Here is an 18,003-nt window from a genome sequence, read left to right as displayed (position 1 = left end):
CAAGCAGAAGTTGAGATTTTTTCTCTTTCAGTGCTCTAACTAGACAAATTCGTACAACGGAAGTTAAAACAGAAGCATTCAGATTCGTTAGGCTACAACACCTGCATTTTGGGGGCGCTCGCTGGCGCATCAAACCCCGCTTAAACGCTCCAGAAACGCTTGTTTCCCAGGCCAATAGCTAAGCTACTGAATACATTTCAAGGGAGGTTATTTTCTCCGAAAAGGACCCACGTTTCGGAGAAGTCAGATGGCGATCGTTCCTTCCCTTCCTCCCCTTAGGAAGATTTGGATCAGTGTAAGATTCTGGAGAAACTGGCCACCTATCCCTCCCAAACCCATATCTTGTTTTAAGTAGGAAGTTATTGTCCCCGTTGGGTTACGGGGAGGGGTGGGTCTTGAATATACCAAGTCAGGCCAGACGTTTTGCTAGCTCTACTTTAGAGAAAGACTCTCAGTCACATTTTACTGGTTGTTTTTACTTTTCTGTTAACACACTTTTATCCTTCTAAACAAGATGTGTGATTGGTCATAAAGTATGACGAGTAAGTTGTAAAGTAATGAACAGAAAGGCAACATAAAAATTTCTGTGGGGCGAAGGGAGGTAACGCAGCGATGAATGCGGGCTGAAGGACTTCTTTAAAAAAATTTTTTGAGCACGCATTTTTTCAAGGACATCTTGTTCCTGTCCTTCCAAATTTTACACTCATGATCAAGTATTAACTGTGCTAAGCAAGAAGAAATTATTCTGTTTCTGACACCATGCACTGCCCAATGATTCAGGTTTTTACATCCACTGCTCTGTAATGAAGAATCAGTGGTCCAGAAGAATTTTCCTGAAAAGGAAAAATAATGTTGTGAGTGCGAGTAAAAAAGGCTCGGAAGACTTCTTTCTCTGCCCTCCTAAGGCGCCTCGTTTTTCGAGGAGACGCGAGCAAGAAACGAGAGTGACACGTGAGTGGCTGGTGACGAAGCGCAAAGGAACATGAGAAAGGAGAGAGGCGAAAACTCGCCCGTTTTCTCCTTCCCGCCCAACCTAGTTCCCAGGGTTCTGTCCTACTTGTCTCTACTGAGCGAGAGAGGGACAGGTAGGAGAGAACCCTGGGAACGAGGTTGTTTCCCGCCATCCTTTACGCGCCAATTTCCATCGAGAGAGAGACGACTGGGTACAAGGCAGCTTCTTTCTCCCGCGGGGAGCAACATTGCGCGACTTAACTGGAAGGGAATGAGATCGTCAAAAAAGCGTCGGGTTTAAAGGGACTATGTCACGCTTCTTGTTATCGTTTTAATCAGCTAAAACTTGTGTTCGCATCAATTAAATGCCAAAAATAAAGGCCCAGTTTTGTTGTTTATGACTATATTCACGCACTGAAACTATTTCCTATCGTCTGTTGCTACGGATGCGATGGCAAGGATGGACATGGTTTGAAACTTTAAAAAGTTTGGCCAACTTTTTAAAGTTTTATTAGTATACTAGGTAACAGCATCATTAGTAGTGATATTTGGCATAAATACCACGAGTGATGTTTCGAAATTGTTATACGAAATTTCACGATCCGTTAGGCGAGTGAAATTTGAGACAATTTTGAAGAATCACAAGTGGTATTTATGCCAAATGTCACGTACAAATCATGCTATTATTTGTTTATACTACTATCCCCAAAAGGTTTGTAATTTTCACTTGTAGGTATTTCAAATTAATGTGAAATACCACTGCGCTAAGCCATTCAAATTGCAGAAATTTCTCATGTACTAGTACTAATCACAAAACAAGTAATTATTATGGTTGATGCTCCCTGATGAAATTTGTTTGACATCATTCGAATGCTACAGGAGCATTTTTTGTTTGGGTAAAGGCACTAAGCAATGACTTCAGCAAGAAATTGACTTAAATTAAAACAGCAATGTTCTCAGACCTAGATGAAAAAAGCTCGTACACCCTGGGTAATTTCTTTGCCGTCACTGCACGTGAAACGATGCCGTTATATGGAAGACGTAAACAGGCGAAGACGAAATTTTCCTACTCTTTCTGAACTTGGATATGGTTCTTAAGAATTCAATTCCAGGGGAAGGTAAGTGGGTTGGAATAATGGCGATGAAGATTTACAAAACGGGAATTCAGTTTTTAAGCGGCGTTTTCACCGTCGTCGGATCTTTAAGTCCCTCATGAAGGGGAGCATAGGGGACTAATGGTCAGCAAAAATTTAGTTATAAAAAGAATAATAACCATACCTCTTGGGTCCAGAGATTTTCGCTGATGTATTTTAGAGTTAAATCTTTCCCCATTTCTGTCTTGTCAAACAGGATACCTACCTAAAAGAGGATATGTCATTAACGAGTGTGTGAGTTACATTGAATATGCCTGATTGAGCTTAAGTTAATCTATGAAAAATTTCTGGACTAGACTTGGCACCAAAAGGTAACCGAGTGTCAAAAAAATAGGTAGGATGGTTATGGCCTGCAAAATGCCACTGTAGCCCAGTTGCTACGTAATTGCTTTTGTGAATGGGAACAGATCGATATGCATGCCGCAAGTCGATTTTAGCCATGAAATAGTTAGGTTGTAGCATTTTTATAGCGTCGTCTAAAGTTTGAAATTTAAAGGATGAACAGCTGATGTAATCATTAAGGGCCCGCCCAGGAGGTCGAGAGCAGTCATGTATTAATCGAACCTCTGATGAGTGTGGTTTGGGAATAGCTCCCAGGGCACTGATAATAGTTGGTTTAACGTCAGTAACTACATAGTTACCTTCTGCAATTTCGCCCAAAATAGTCTGCTCAACTTTGGGTTTGTGTGCTGCGCTAGTTGCAGATTTGTAATTATTCTGTTGAGCAGGTAGAAAAGTGCAATCTTCCGGTGCCAACTTAAAGCCATGCAAAATGCCATCTGTGAGGAATGCCTCATCCTCATCGCCAATTAGTTCTGCCAGCCAGAGATCAGTATTAAGTGGGGAAGCCAGTGGAAGGCAGCTAGATGTAGCTGAACCTCCCTGTCCCTGGACTGAGCCCCTAACCCCGGGATGACTATGAGAGGGGTGCGCAAGCCCGCATGCTCTGCCATTTACCTGACGGTTACAAACATGGACAAAATGGCAGTCGGCAAGAGAACAGCCCTTCACCCGATTAAAATTCCTACATATTACCCTGCCATCTGGACTAAAGTTTGCCGGGGCAGATCCCGAGGTAGATTTTCCCCCTGCATATCGTTTAGGCTCCAGAATTACAGTGTGGAAATGGTGGGAGTCGAAGCTCCACGGATAATTATAAACGGCCTGAATATGACGAAATTCGTCTTCGTACTGCAGTACGGATGGCCAACTAAACTTGGAACTAAGCTCCATAATTTTAACTGTGTACGCTAAGTAATGCTGCACATCCTGGGCGGATGGCAGCTTCCCAGAGCTAAGTAAGCTATGAAAGATTCTAGTGTTCCCTACAACCCACTGGGCAATGGAAAGCGATTCTAATTTGGGCTTTTTAGGCCCCGAAGAGATGAGTAACTTTGTGTTGCCCAGGTCAGAGATTGTTCTATACTCCGTGTTCGTGACAATTTTATCTACAAAGTCTACGATTCGCAAAACTCTGTCACCCTTTGTCAGTTGGGCCGGCTTCAGGAACATGGAGGACTCCTGGCTTGCTAAAGGTCCGGAAAGTGGGCCATCAGGATTTAGGACACCGGTCAGGTGCATTTGCGGGGCAGGAAGTTGTTGTGATTGCTGATCCGACGACCGATTTCCCGCATAGCCCGCGAGCAGAAAGTCCAGCGGTGTTGTTACTGAAGGGGTTTTCACGTCATGTCCGTGAGCCGTAGTTACTAAAACATGGAACGACCTAAAACCACCTAAAACCATCTACAACCACCTAAAACCACCTACAACCACCTCAAAAAATTCAACAACCACCTACAACCATCTACAACCACCTCAAAAACATCTACAACCACTCGCAAACAATCTAAAACCATCTAAAACAAGGTATAAATGTCTGAAATAGTTTCACACAAATGTATGTGGTCCCGCAGAATCCTTTAGTCTAGTGTGAACGTGTCTCACTTGTAGAGCCTGATTTTATACAGCTATTAACCCGTTTACAGTTGCAAGAATTAGAAAACATTATATAATGATATTTGATAATTCTTTTCAGCAAAATGAATCAAAACGTTCTTACCAGTAACGTCTAGCCCGCGTAGCAAGCGTTTCCTCGCGAGGTTTGTCTAGAAAGCTGGGACAAGAGCAAAAAAAAAAAAATGAATGACGGGGCAGGGGGAGGGGAAAGAAGGAACCGCTTGCCTGCAAACCCTTCAACCTTTTTTTTGCTTACGCTCTAACTTTCGCGCAATAACTCGATTGGAAACGCTTGCTACGCAGGCTAACTAACGTCCCTTGGCGGGGAGGGAAGACCCGAATATTTGATCCAAATTTTTTGTTCCGTTTTAGCTCGTAAAGTTCCAGCTACTCTAGCCTGTGCCAGGCTCTCAGATAGTATAGTGGGGACGTATTTACAACTAGCAAAGCGAAAATAAGAAGCGCGCATATCCCATCACTCCCAGGAAGAGGGCCGAGGTGAAAGTTGGGTTCCAAAACATAATATAGGTATATAAAAATCCAGGTAAATTACTTTAAATACAATCATTCACTATTAAAATTTTTCAACCCATTTTTATTAATTTCGGCTCGTCTTAACTTGTATCTTCTGAATCCATTGAATTATAGATTTTTTTAAATAACATTTTTAACAATGATTACACCTACTAGTCTCCGTTTCCTGTGTCGTGACGCAAGGGAGTTTAGCCTTGCGTGGTGACACAGGAAACGAGTGTGAAATACACTAGGGTTCATCTAAAGGAGTCACCTGGAATGTACAAACATGTTTGTCATGTTTGGCGGATGAGATGCTAAAAAAAGTAACTTGTTCTTAGGAATGTAATGCGCCACCTTAGAACAAAACAGCAGTGAGTTTCAATTTTTCAATGCGAGATTTCTTCGCCAAGGCTTCTTCCTTAAGCTTTAGGTGCTTGACTTGCTCGAGGAGATCATTCTCCTCGTCTGGAGGAGGGTTTCCATCATCTGAAAGATGGGTATCGTCCGGGCCAGTGCAATAAGGACCGGGATCGCCAAAAGAGTGTTCTGCATGGAGAAATTTACACCCGGACATTTTCGCGGTCGCTTGAGGGTGTGTGGATCGTCTGTTAAAGGCTCCGTTTCCTCTTCGCCAGGTTTGACAATGGATAAAAGCTCGTTTATACTCATAATTGCTAGTGCAATAAAAGTGAATGTTGCTACTGCGATGCCACGAGAGAATGAGACTAAACTAGCATTGTATCCGTCTGTAACCCTTATTACAGTCCTGGTATTCCTGTCTACCGTAAAACTACTATGTCCTAGGTACTAGACACAGGGTATTATGAAATCTCTCGTGCTAAAAAACTACTGTGATGCTGTACTAGTCCTGCACCCAATGTGACGCCTTCCTTTGAGATTTAGAACCGCATCAGTCATCTCAACTGATGCACTCCTGATTGAAAAAACGTTGTCGCTTAAATAGTATAAACCATGAACGATATTGGAATACGTTCATAAGCAAAGCGAATTCAAAGTTCTTTCAACAAAAGTTTTCATTGTCGTGAACTGCTCGTGCAGATGCATGTCCCTTGAGTACTTTGTTTACGGTATGCCGTGGTCTTTTTACGTTTTCTTCGGATGTTACAAAAACGGGGAGTAGGGAGCGGGGAACGGGGAACGGGGAACGAGCACGGGGAACGGAAGAAAGAAAAATGGGAACAAAACAAAGACTTGGAAATGAAGTGAATGATAGGGCTAGGGTTCAAGTTAGGTTTTGTTCCCATTTTTCATTTTCCCGTTGCCCGTGCTCGTTCCTCGCTCCCCGTCCCCAGTTCTAGTAACATCCTTCTTCCAAGAAAGCTTTTGGGTCAAGTGTGGGTTAGCAATATGGCTACGCTCCTTAACTATAGAGATGTCTGACGCGCCCGTCACAGGTGAAGATGCGAGCATCCCGTCGCGAAAAGCTTCGATAATCATGTATACTTTTCTGAAAAGAACTTTAAATTTGCAACGCTAATAAAGTTCTACCGATAAAACTATTAGGTCCCATCGTTCATGGTTTATACTTTTCGAGCGACAACGTTTTTACAATCAGTTGTATAACGAACAATGTGATCAAGGACAACTAATATCCACACTATCCAATCAGAAGACTGTGTAGTCTCTTATTTTCCCTTTCGTTTAACCGTGGCACGCGAGCGGCAGGAGACGCAGCCGCCAGCCGCGATAAACGAGGGCGTATGTCCACGGAAGAGAACTTCACGGATTCAAAGGCGGACTGCAAGTTGCAATCTATACACAGAGTAAAAATCACACGTTTACTCATCCTTACAGAGCCAGGCACGAACTTATAGTAAGGCGAGGAACAGTATCAAAAGGGAAAAAACTCGACAGCACCCATTTCTTACCCTCTGCTCGTAGAAATTTTCTCTTGCTTCACTATCTATCTTATCTTGGTTTCCAAGAATGTGACTGTTTGTATTTTTTCCACCGTAACCATTTCTGGCGACAGATGTATATTTAGACAGCAAAACAGCCGTAGTTTGCGTTGGCCATGAATGCGAGCACTGGTAAAATGAAACGGTCTAGAGTACGAGTGAAAACGAAGTGATACAAACGTGTTTCGGCTTCAGTGGGCGCGTTTCACTTTTGGCGCGAAGCGTCTTACGAGCAGCGATTTAGGTTTAAAAGAGACAAACTAAACTGCAATCTTTTTACCATGTTGGCAGATTCCAAGTGTAGTTTAGCTGCCAAAAATCTTTGTATTAAGCCAATGGTGACTTGAGTAGAGAGTCTCATATATTTCTTCTGAAGTGGCTGCAATCAATCAATCAATCAATCAGTCAGTCAATCAGTCAATCAATCAATCAATCCGTCAGTCAATCAATCAATCAGTCGGTCAGTCAGTCAGTCAATCAATCAATCAATCAATCAATCAATCAATCAACCAATCAATCAATCAGTCGATCAACCGATAAATAAAACGTTCACTCCCATATTCCCTAAACGCTGCATACGTTTTTTGCCTTTTTAAAACATTCTTTACATTCTGAACCCCCTCCCTACCCTCTTGAGAGTAGGAAGCCATTCAAAAACGACAGCCAAAAACAACACAGATACATCTGTGGTTGGTGCAAATTAGTGCAGCCAGAGTGCATCAATTGGGCATTTATTTCAACTTTCGTGAATACTGATTTGTTCAATATTGCATACAAGTATTCATGAGACTCCAATAGCTTCTTGACCTATTTCAAAACTAAAAAAGAAACAACGTTAACATTTACCTGTATTTTTGCTGGGCCACCACTTCCATCTCTGCAATTTTAACAAGTAAACAATAACATTATCATCCAGCCACATAGAAATGAAGTTAGGTATAGTTAGTAATAGTAATATCTATTCATATATTTTATACATTACATTACACTTGATTTATATAGCGCTATTTTCGAGCCTGTACAAGCAAACAAAGCCCTGCGTGTTCGTACTTGCTAAGCTGGCAAGATACTTCCAGAAAAAAAGTCCACAAAACAGTGCTAATTACATGGACAATTTACATCTGGCATGTAAGATATACTGTATAATGCATTAATCTAATTGAAACCTAATATTTTATTAAGCCTCTTCTTAACACACATGATATAAGCCCTTTAAAGAAGACGTATGTCTTGGTGATGTATTCAGACAGGAGGACTGGAGTTAAACATCAGTTAATTTATCAGTAGATGTTTATTATGCATATAATATCTCCTAGTAAGTACATGCACTGTGATTGGTAAACGTTGCTGGCCATATTTCAGTATACTTCCCTAACATGTTCCCTTTCCCACATGCCAATTAACCTCTGAGATGAATAAAATTTTTTACGAGCCTCATACTCTCAGTCCATACTTAACGTTACAGATCCTCATTTTCCCCATTGATTTATCGCCAATCCACTTCACAAAGCGGCCATAAATAAATGGCAAAAAAACTTGGTCTGTAACTCACAGTACATACCTTGAACTCAACTTGTACATGATACAGCGGAACCCCAGTTTATTGTAAAAACCACCCCTGGGCGAACTTGCTATTACACTGTCTGATAACATTCTATTTGGTCAAAAAACAAGTGAACATCTTGCAGTGGCTTTTCGTGTACATTTGTTACATCTTTTCCAGGTATTTGTTTGTGGAAACAATGTTATCTTTCAGACATTTTCATGCTCTCTTAAGCCTAGTTAAATAATCTATACAGGTGTATCACTTCATCTTGCAACTAATTTAAGGTAAAAAAGTAAGGTAAAAGGCGCACACGAGCCAAAGGCCCGCAAACAGCAGGAGCTTATTCTGGTTTCGTTAGAATGATGCATGCCTAGGAGTATTGCTACTCTCCCTGGACGGGATGCTAGTCCATCACAGGGCTACCCCCCCCCCCCCCCCCTCCCCAGCAGTATGCTGCTGGTACCCATTTATACACCTGGGTGAAGAGAGACAAATTGGAGTAGAGTTCCTTGTCTAAGAAAACAAGGGGACAGGTGAGGCTTGAACCCCAGACCTCCAGATCCAGAGTTTGAGGTGTTAACCACTCTACCACACAGCCTCCATCTCACAACTATTAAAAGGCAGGGTTTAATCACAAATTAATTTGTCAATTATTTCACTAACCTAAATGTCTCAAGTTGAAGAGAGATTTGTTCATCTGTTCTATGATAGTTTTTTGTTACTTTTGGTTTGCTTATTTTTTTGGGTAATGATGCTGTTTGTTTCTTGACGGCATTTGATGGTCCTGGTACAGATAAAGCCTGACAAGCTACAACAGAAAAAAGACAAACAAACAATAAAAAACAGAACTATCAATAATTAACAAGTATTATTTCTTGACACCACTTTGTGTTTGTTACATAATTCCTTTCTGCGTTACATGCGATGGACACGAGAGCCAGAGCCATAGAAATGGTACAAAAATGACAAATATAAATTGCAATTTATAAAACATTTTCTTGATCCCACATTATAGCAATTACATGGAAATGCATGTAGTTGGAGCAGGGCCAGACCAAACAGACAGAAAAAAATATAGATTTTATAATTATTTTAAGCACTGACAATAGTCCAGTTTCAAATTAAAAATTACCACTGAATACAAACATTAACAACACATTCATACAGGGTTAGCCTTGACCTTAAGTAAAATATTCAGAAATTCTGGCAAGTAAGTGTTTGAAATTTAAATATACACAATAGACAGAGTAATAAACAGGTCTTTTTCTTGTTGGACTTTGTGAATATATTACTTCAGATTGAGGCTAAGGCTGTAAAAAATGCGTCTTCACTTCTTTAATTCAGCGGTCATAGTGAACTCCAAAATGGACTATTATAGAACTGCAAGCTGGGTAGATAATAATATCAACATTTCTTAAATTCAGCAGAAATACCTCTGGGGGCTGGATATGGTATCTGCCTATCTTTATAGAACTTGCGTTCTCTGCACCTTTCCTCTAAAATCAAAGAAACAGGATGCACTAATCAACAAAGTTATATAAGTAGCTGGGTTTACTTAACTTCTGGGTTCAGTCTAGCCTCCTATAGGGACTAGCTGGAGAAGCATGAAACAGCCTAAAGCTAAGGCACCTGAAGTTTCAGTAGCCACATTAGAAGGGGGGAGGGGGGGTGGGTGGTTTGGTGTCACTTTTCAGAATGAGAATCAAAACACAAGGGACTCTTCCAGGAACATTTATGGTGACTCATCTACTAATTTGATTTGAAGAATACCAATGGCTGCATAAAACTTCTACAGCAAATACACAATGTACCAAAAGGACATTGACACAAGAAATTCCTTGATCATTCTGTGTAGTACTTATAGAGTTACTAAAAATTGAGATTGACAGCATGGCAATTAGCGGTCACTTACAGGAAGCTAAAACAACCCCAAACTTGTTCACTTTCCCTTTTGTCAGGTTTCAACAATTACCGGTATAAGACTTTGATGCGCAAAGTCTTTGTTGTTGAATTGGGTGCATGGTCGTTTAATATGGGAGGTGATTGCTTATGAGACATGGTAGCACATGAGGTTTAACTGTTAGTAGTAATTTCTTAAGCCATTTTTTCAATGGCCAGATGAACCACAGCCCAAAGCATCAGGGATGTTGCTTTAGTCAATCAGTCCAGTACATTATTTATGATTCCCCCCCACCCCTCCTTTTCAATACCTGTAGTATACACACCAATATAACCTTGTCACATTTCACATTCTCTATAGTACTTCTTTTTCTGGAATTAGAAGTCATTATTTTAAACAATAATATTTTTTATTGGCCTTCCTTCTCTTTATTATTCTTAACTATTCCAGGTGATACTGGTATTTTAGATTTGGCTGATTATTTAACCTTCACCCTGGATATTGCTTACCAGAAAAATCACGGAAAATCAATTTTATTTCCGTTAAAATCCAAAGAAAAAAATAACAAAGTAAAATAACAGAATTGTGTCCACAGATTTTGAGATTAAGGTGACAACTAACATTGAACAAACTTAGGGTAAAAGCGAAAGGTTCATTTATTAATTTTATCATCTAATCAGAAACTTACAGAAACTAATAGAATAGTCAGTGTCTTATGATAACTTCATGTGAGATATTTCAGGCAATGTCTTGAATCAGTTTTAAAAAAGATTAATATTAACCATGTTACTCTTAATGCTAGCTCACCCCTTTCAATCCTTGGAAGGAGCTTGTAAACAATATCTTGCATAGTTCTGTCAAGTCTGTGAAGAGAATGTGATTCACATCATTTCTAGTATAATATAACCATAACCAGTTTTGATTGTATCCGACAATGCCAAAACCTTTAAAGCTATTGGTAAAGCTCTCAAGACACTTTGCAATCATCGCAAAATCGCAAGCGATCAGGAGACAATGATTTTTGTGTCCGGTCGTACTCATAACCGCAGCAGGTCTCCCAGGTGAGCAGCCTCTGGTGGATAGAACAATGTAGACTAGTCTCAAGATCATCGTCTCCCTGATTGCCTGGGGGAATATTTATCAATATTAATACTGGAGAAGGGTTTCACTACAATCATAAAAAATAAGAATTGCTCCAGACTGAGACTTTGACCTAAGCGTCTTAGCACTCATGGTACAGCACAAAAAACAACAAATGATATAGGCAAATCCGCGATAAAACCTCGAAAAACTATTGTGCTCTGAAATTTCCATTAGCAACGGCGGACAGCAAAAAAGCAACTGACAAACAACAATGAGCACGTGACTCAAAACAACCCCTTGGGCCCAGGTCTCAGCGGTGTGCGAGAAAACATTTTCCACCTATTTTGTTCCTCAGCCAGTGGAAAATACAACTTACTTAAAATTAATATTAATTTTTACCTGATATTATAAAGTGGTTGTGTCTCATGAATAACAGTGTTGCATGTTGGACATCGATTAACAAGTTCAATATGTCTCACAAGGCAGCTCTTACAAACTAACAAAATAAAATGTAAGACAAAATATTTAAGAATAGATCAAAACATGTTATTGATCTCAGTACTGGTTTGGACTGTACTGAGGAATATTGACAGAATATTGGCAGAAAGAAATCAGTGTTATTCACAAGAAGAAGAAGATTTATATTACATCACCCCTAAATACAAGAAAGTGCTACCCTCAACTTTAGCACCCACTGATAATTCAAAGTTGCAGCCATGAGATGGACTCCAAATGAGAGAAGGAAAAGAGGCACCAGCCAATTAAATCCACCTGGTGGAGAACAGTGATGATCAGGAATGAGTTGGAGGAGACATGGAGCAAGGCGCAGGCCAAAGCTCAGGATGACAGGCTTAAAAGTGCCAAGGTTTTATTGTGGCCTTTTGTCCCAGCTGGGATGAGGAGGTTGAGTGAGTGCTTTGCCACTTTTGAGAAACTGTGAAGTCCTAGTTTATGTTCACAGAATCTACAGCTACTATCTCTAGCCAATATTCCCTAGTCTATCCCTCATACTAGGTCAATAGGAAAGTCATGTAAATTCGTGGACTTACAAGTGTGCAGACATTCTGTTATGGTTGCTGCATCAACAAGATACCCATTGCACAATTTGCAGGTTATGTGTTGATTGAGGTTTACCAATGGTAACTTGACACGTTTCTGCAAAAAAACAATGATTTTCATTTTAAACAAATAAGCCAACAGCACCTATCAGCACCATACAGCACCTTACAATAAAATAATTAACAATTAATTTATTGTAAGATGGGCTGATTAGATGGGCGCTGTTGTTTCACTTATAATTTGAACTTAATATAATTTACTGCAGGGTTTGAGCCAGCATTCACACCTGAGGAGACATTTTGTCCTTTCAAGGTCTTATTAGTAGACAAATGGTGTTTTTTTACATTTTCTTCTTTTGATATCTGGCTCAAAGTACATAATCAGTACACAGCCAGTCAATTTTGAATCAGGAAATTATGCTAATTTAATTATTGTATCACATTCCCAAATATGGTCATGTTTATCAGGTGTTCATATTAGTTTATTAGTTGCAGCTGTGGGGTATCCTTCAAGTTAACATCACCTAATATAATTTACTGCAGGGTTTGAGCCAGCATTCACACCTGAGGAGACATTTTGTCCTTTCAAGGTCTTATTAGTAGACAAATGGTGTTTTTTTACATTTTCTTCTTTTGATATCTGGCTCAAAGTACATAATCAGTACACAGCCAGTCAATTTTGAATCAGGAAATTATGCTAATTTAATTATTGTATCACATTCCCAAATATGGTCATGTTTATCAGGTGTTCATATTAGTTTATTAGTGGCAGCTGTGGGGTATCCTTCAAGTTAACATCACCTGATCTTTAAATTCACTTGATTTGGAGAATAACTCTATTTCACCAGCACGCTAAAAGCTTCATCCAAAGATTGCAAAATATGAGAAAGACAATGAGCGAATTTTACCAACACTTTGCAGAACCAAACAGACTGTGAGGTAGAAGTCTGGAATTCTTCCTCACCTTTGTATGAGCACTTCAACTTTCTTTACAAGAAAGAATAATATTATCAATGTATCACAAGAAAGTCAATGTCTGACTCAGATCTTAGTTTAGTTCAGTGTTTTGTGAAGAGATGTCATAAGCAACATTTCATTTCATATCCAGTAGACTTTCTCAAAAGCCAATAAGATCGCTCTTTTTTATTTTCAAAAATCAATAAGCATAAATGGCCACCCCCCTAAGTGGGATAATACCAGAGAGAAAAGAAACAAATTACAAATTACATAAGGTAGGGTGTCTTTTCCCAAAAATAAAAACAGAGCACTTTAAGACAACTTTTGCAAATACAATGTAGGTTAATTTGTAAGCATAAGGTTTTAAAATAATAGCTTATATAGGATATGAAATATTTAGTGTGTAGTATCATGGCACATTTTTACGAGTCACGCTGTATTTTGGCGAGCCCGTAGGGTGAGTCAAAATACAAGTGACAAGGGGCTTATCTACGGAGGGATATTTGCATTTAAAAATCGATTAAGCTAGCCTTAGAGTTGGAAGGAAATTTATCGTTTTTGCTTTGTTTTACTTTGTATTTGAGGGCAATTTTCTAAGTATAAGCCGCCGGGGGGCTTATATTTGGTGGGGCGATTTAACGGAGGGTTCTTTGCGTTACGAGTTTGGGGGGCTTATATTTGGAGGGGCTTATACATGGACGTGCTTATTTTCGGAATTTTGGGGTATTTACACCCATACTGTGACAACAAGGATCACATTTCCGATCGTACTGACCATGCATCGGCTTTAGAACTAACAGGTCACGTTTAAGTAGTGTCACTCTAAATCAACTTAATTCTGATTAACTACATTAGCGCAACTGAATATGAACAAAGGCAGTAAATGGCGCAGTATATGAATACTTGAGGGTCATTTCCCTACCTGCATCGCCTGCATCTCGAACAAACAACATGGGCACACTGCTATGAGAGTCAATCACCAACAGGCGTTAACATGTATTTCAACCTCGTTTCTATGCTGAGTCTCGGTTGCGCGCAGCTTGTCTCTTTCGCGCATCCCGTTCTTTCCTGCGCCCATTACTTCCAAGCGCCTGCAAATACTAAATGTCTCTAGGCATGGGTTCTAGGCAGGTCATATGATATTCAACATCATTTTTCAAGTGAAGCGTAGAAAAATTTCCCTGTCCTATCCCTTCCTTCCGAATTTTGCTCGTGTTTTTGTATCGGCGGATCCGGGAGCCGATTACTTAATCGTAGTCTGTGGCTCCTTGTGGATCCAAATCTTGATTTAGGGCTGGATCGAGTCGGAGATCAGAGGAGACGAATTTACTATGTAGTCAGGAGAAAAGAGGGTAGGGTATTTGGGGAAACAACAGGAAGCCCACTCTGAGATGGACAGTTGTCTTTTGGTCCTAAACAGTTTAGACTTTAGACCATCAGTCATGCATCAATGCCAAGATCAGCTTTGTCTTATCTGTCATGAACGAAAACATAAAAACAATAGGCCTTCCATCTCGTATATTTTCGCGTTTCGTATTCATGAGAGAGATCTCAACTCCGGAACTCTAAGCTTACATTCATAAACTGCTCCATTTGTGAATACGTTCAGTTCCACTAAGAAAGACTGAAAATGTTTCGTCTGTTCTTCTTGGTGACTTTAGCCATTTTCTTGGCCGTTTCCTACGGAACTTCGCAGAAGAATTCTTCAAATCAGGTAACTTTACAGCGAACCAAATTTTAAAGCATTCAACTTTCGCCAGATTATTCCCAAGAATCTTTGTTGGCAAGGGACTTCAGATGCGGTTTTCTTAGCTTTCTAGACTCAGCAACACTGTTTTTACAGCTGTTTTTATGCGCTTTTAGGTTCTTTTAGATTCATAATCCGTTCAAATTCTTGGTTGCAAACTAGAAACTCGGCTACCAGAGATACAAATTTAATTTATCATCGATTTTAAAGCATAGAGCATTCCGGGCTTTAGATACAGCTCATGGGCTAGGTTATCTTCAGTGAGTTTATGAGATTATTCAAGGAAAGAAAACAAAATAGTTGCACTCCATGCACGAAAACCCAGGGGTTTGAAAAAAGGGGGGGTAAAATTTTAAGTGTTCGATTGGTAAGGGGAAGATAGCTAGGTTTGGTTTGAATTATTATATCGGGACGTCTGAAAAACCAGGGTTCGAGAAATTCGCGTGGACAACGCGCAAAAGAACACCCGCGGGCAATCCCGCGTGTGCGAACGCATCGCTCTCTGATTACCAGTCTCCTCTCAATGAGACAGGGCAGCCTGCTGAATATTTGCCAACCAGGTAAAATTCTCGGGAATAGTATTTTAAAAGTTATGTTTTACAAGTTGACCCAAATCTACCTTCGACTCCTAAAATAATCCTCGGGAAGCAGAGCGTCAATCAGAGAAGCTTTTAAGAAGATTGATTGTTAGAATTGGTTGTTAATCTTTACAATAAACTTGAGGTCTAAGGTGAGCTTAGGTGAGTTTTTTAATACTCTTTGACGACTGTTTTGGGCTTTTTGTCCTTTTTGAACCGTGAGCATTTTCCTTCATGGACCCATCCAGCTTTTCATTTAAGCTCTTACGATAAAAAACAAATGCAAAATCAGCAAGGATAGATCTTCCACAGGTACCTCATTTAGCAAATTTTGACCAATCCTGACAGAGTTACAAGAACGCTATAAAAACTAACAAGCAATTAACATTCGGAGAATTTTCGCTATTTACCTGCTACTCTTTGCCCTTTTCTTGAAAAGGTAGCCAGCCAAAACTCCACACAAAGGAAAGACAATAAAGTGGGCAACAAAACGGGCTGTAAAAAAGGACAACAAAAGGAAAAAAAAAGAATGCGAGGAAAGAATATTGAAAACAAATTTGTCCCCCCTCCCAAAAAAAAAGACAAACTTTGTCTCGAAATGCTCAAAAGACAAAAAAAAAGCTGCTTAATTACATCCAATTGGCAGAAAAATATGCTTTGAGAGTTAAAAATCTCTTTTTTAGCCATTCCCATCCAAAACCTGCTCCAAAAAGGAGGATCTGGTAGGAAATGCTGTTTTTTTTGTTGCTAAAATGGTCAAATTAAAGAGTGAAAAAACTGGTATTAAAGCTTAAAAACCTATTGTCATGTTGCTTGTAAGATTAGTACTCATAGCTAAGTATGTGAAGTGAGTTTAAAATTCTGGTTTGGCCTCAAAGGGATAATTATATATTATTTTCCTTTTTCTATCAATAAAACTGATCGATTTGACCTTAAAAGCACAGGAGCACCCAACCCCCTCTCTTAGAGAAGAAATCCCTTTTGAGACTAGTAAGAGATACTGGACTGTTTACCCAAAAATCTGCAATGTCATGACCACAAAAACAAAAGAATACTTTGTTTCAGTGACATACCTTAAATTAAACCTTTTGAGTGAAATGTCCCAATTCAAAACTTCTTTGGCTAAATTTCCTCTCCCAGCAAACAACAGTAAAAGGTGTTGTGCCTTGGCAGAGAAAATCCTATATTTTCCTTAAGCTGCAGAGCGTTTGGTCTCCAGCAGTAGTGTAGGTGTAAAATTATAAATGTCATGCATGTAACTCAGACCCTAACCCTGATCGTAACCCCAGGGGGGGTTTTCTGGATTCAAGTGACAAGGATGATTAAAGGATTTTTTTGGGTTTGACATTTTCGATTTTAGGATTTTTTAGGTAGGAAAATTTTAGCAAGTATTTTTTTTTGGTAGCTTGATTTAAGTAGGTTTTTTTGGTGGTGTTCAAAACAGTTTGAAGATTCATGATAGTATATCATTTAATGCTTTCTGGCAATTTTTGATGGCTTGACATTGGATTTTTGTGGGTTAAAGTTTGGTCCAGGGACTTTTTTGGGTTTTGATTTTTGCCCCCATTCAATCATCCCTGTCACTTGAAATCCAGAGTACCCCCCCCCCCCCTCCCCACCCCCGGGACCATAACACTATCACCTGCAACTACCTGCAAACTAAACCCATCAGCTATGCTATGTATACTTTTAAAAGGTATCAATCTTGTTACTCTTGCAGGTTGTTTCTCTAAATTCACACTGAAGACAGGCCTTCAGGAAAAACTTACCAATATCCAGCCTCTGACCCTTTTAATTTCCAGTTTTTTCTGACCACTTTCATATCCTTTCTTTCCAAATTCAGTTTCCATTGCAACTCAGTTTATGCTATAATCAAGAGTGTTTTTATTTATCTAGAGTTTGCAGTCTTTCTTTAAGTCATGAAAATATGTTAAATTTCCCAATCTAACAGGCTAATGGATCTGCAGCAAAGTCTAAAAGCTGTAAAGTTGTATCTTAAGCTGGTTGCTGTAAGGATGGTGAGTTTATACAATTTATGATTTTCAGCAAAATGATAATCCACGGATATGGAAAAATACCAGCTAATACCAAAAACAAAAAATAAATCTTCTTAGTATGTTTAGATTAGAATTTACCAGAAATCAACGCATTTAAGGCCAGTAAAGTACATTTAAGTATTGCATTAGTGGGATCAGTTCAGGTTACATGAAGCAACTTGCTAGTTCTATTGTATCAAGATTGTGTGGATGGTAATTTGGTTCATTTGTGAGTTTCATTAATTAATCGCTGTATTTTATTTTAATAATTTAAGGCAAAGATGGAAAGGATGGTCAACATGGTGAGTCACATTAAAATGCAACAATTTTCCCTCATTACCATTTACATTAATGCAACATTATTAGATTTAGAAATAATTAGTCTTTTGTATAATCAAGTGTTAATTTTGGTAATTGCAGGAAAAGATGGGTGCGACGGAGTGAATGGTGATGTACAAGATTTTATTAAATATGACTAGTAATAAAGGTTGTGGAGTGTGGGTGACAACAATTGAATGTCAAAACACTTTTGCTCCGATCCATTGCTGTGCTTTGTGTGGTGGTCAAAATATACGTGATTATGAGTGATATAAGGTCCAAAC

General features: G+C 39.3%; 2 protein-coding genes across 2 annotated transcripts in view; one reads left to right on the top strand and one right to left on the bottom strand.

Moving 5' to 3' along the window:
- Positions 1–18,003, top strand: part of LOC140934569 (uncharacterized) — a 53,227-nt gene that overhangs the window by 17,325 nt on the left and 17,899 nt on the right. The gene's annotated exons all lie outside the window — the stretch shown is intronic.
- On the bottom strand, positions 469–14,082 carry LOC140933380 (polycomb group RING finger protein 3-like). The gene is made up of 10 exons (XM_073382927.1): positions 13,963–14,082; positions 12,075–12,180; positions 11,425–11,521; positions 10,750–10,805; positions 9,476–9,538; positions 8,706–8,850; positions 7,343–7,373; positions 6,777–6,875; positions 2,230–2,310; positions 469–833 (listed from the first exon to the last, which is right to left on the bottom strand). The coding sequence occupies exons 1-10, from the start codon at positions 13,975–13,977 to the stop codon at positions 777–779; spliced, it is 750 nt and encodes a 249-aa protein (XP_073239028.1). The 5' UTR covers positions 13,978–14,082; the 3' UTR covers positions 469–776.

The sequence above is a fragment of the Porites lutea genome, chromosome 4, assembly GCF_958299795.1.
Source record: "Porites lutea chromosome 4, jaPorLute2.1, whole genome shotgun sequence".
NCBI lineage: Eukaryota > Metazoa > Cnidaria > Anthozoa > Scleractinia > Poritidae > Porites > Porites lutea.
The sequence above is the reverse complement of the archived record's forward strand: the minus strand, read 5'-3'. Positions and strand labels throughout refer to the sequence as shown.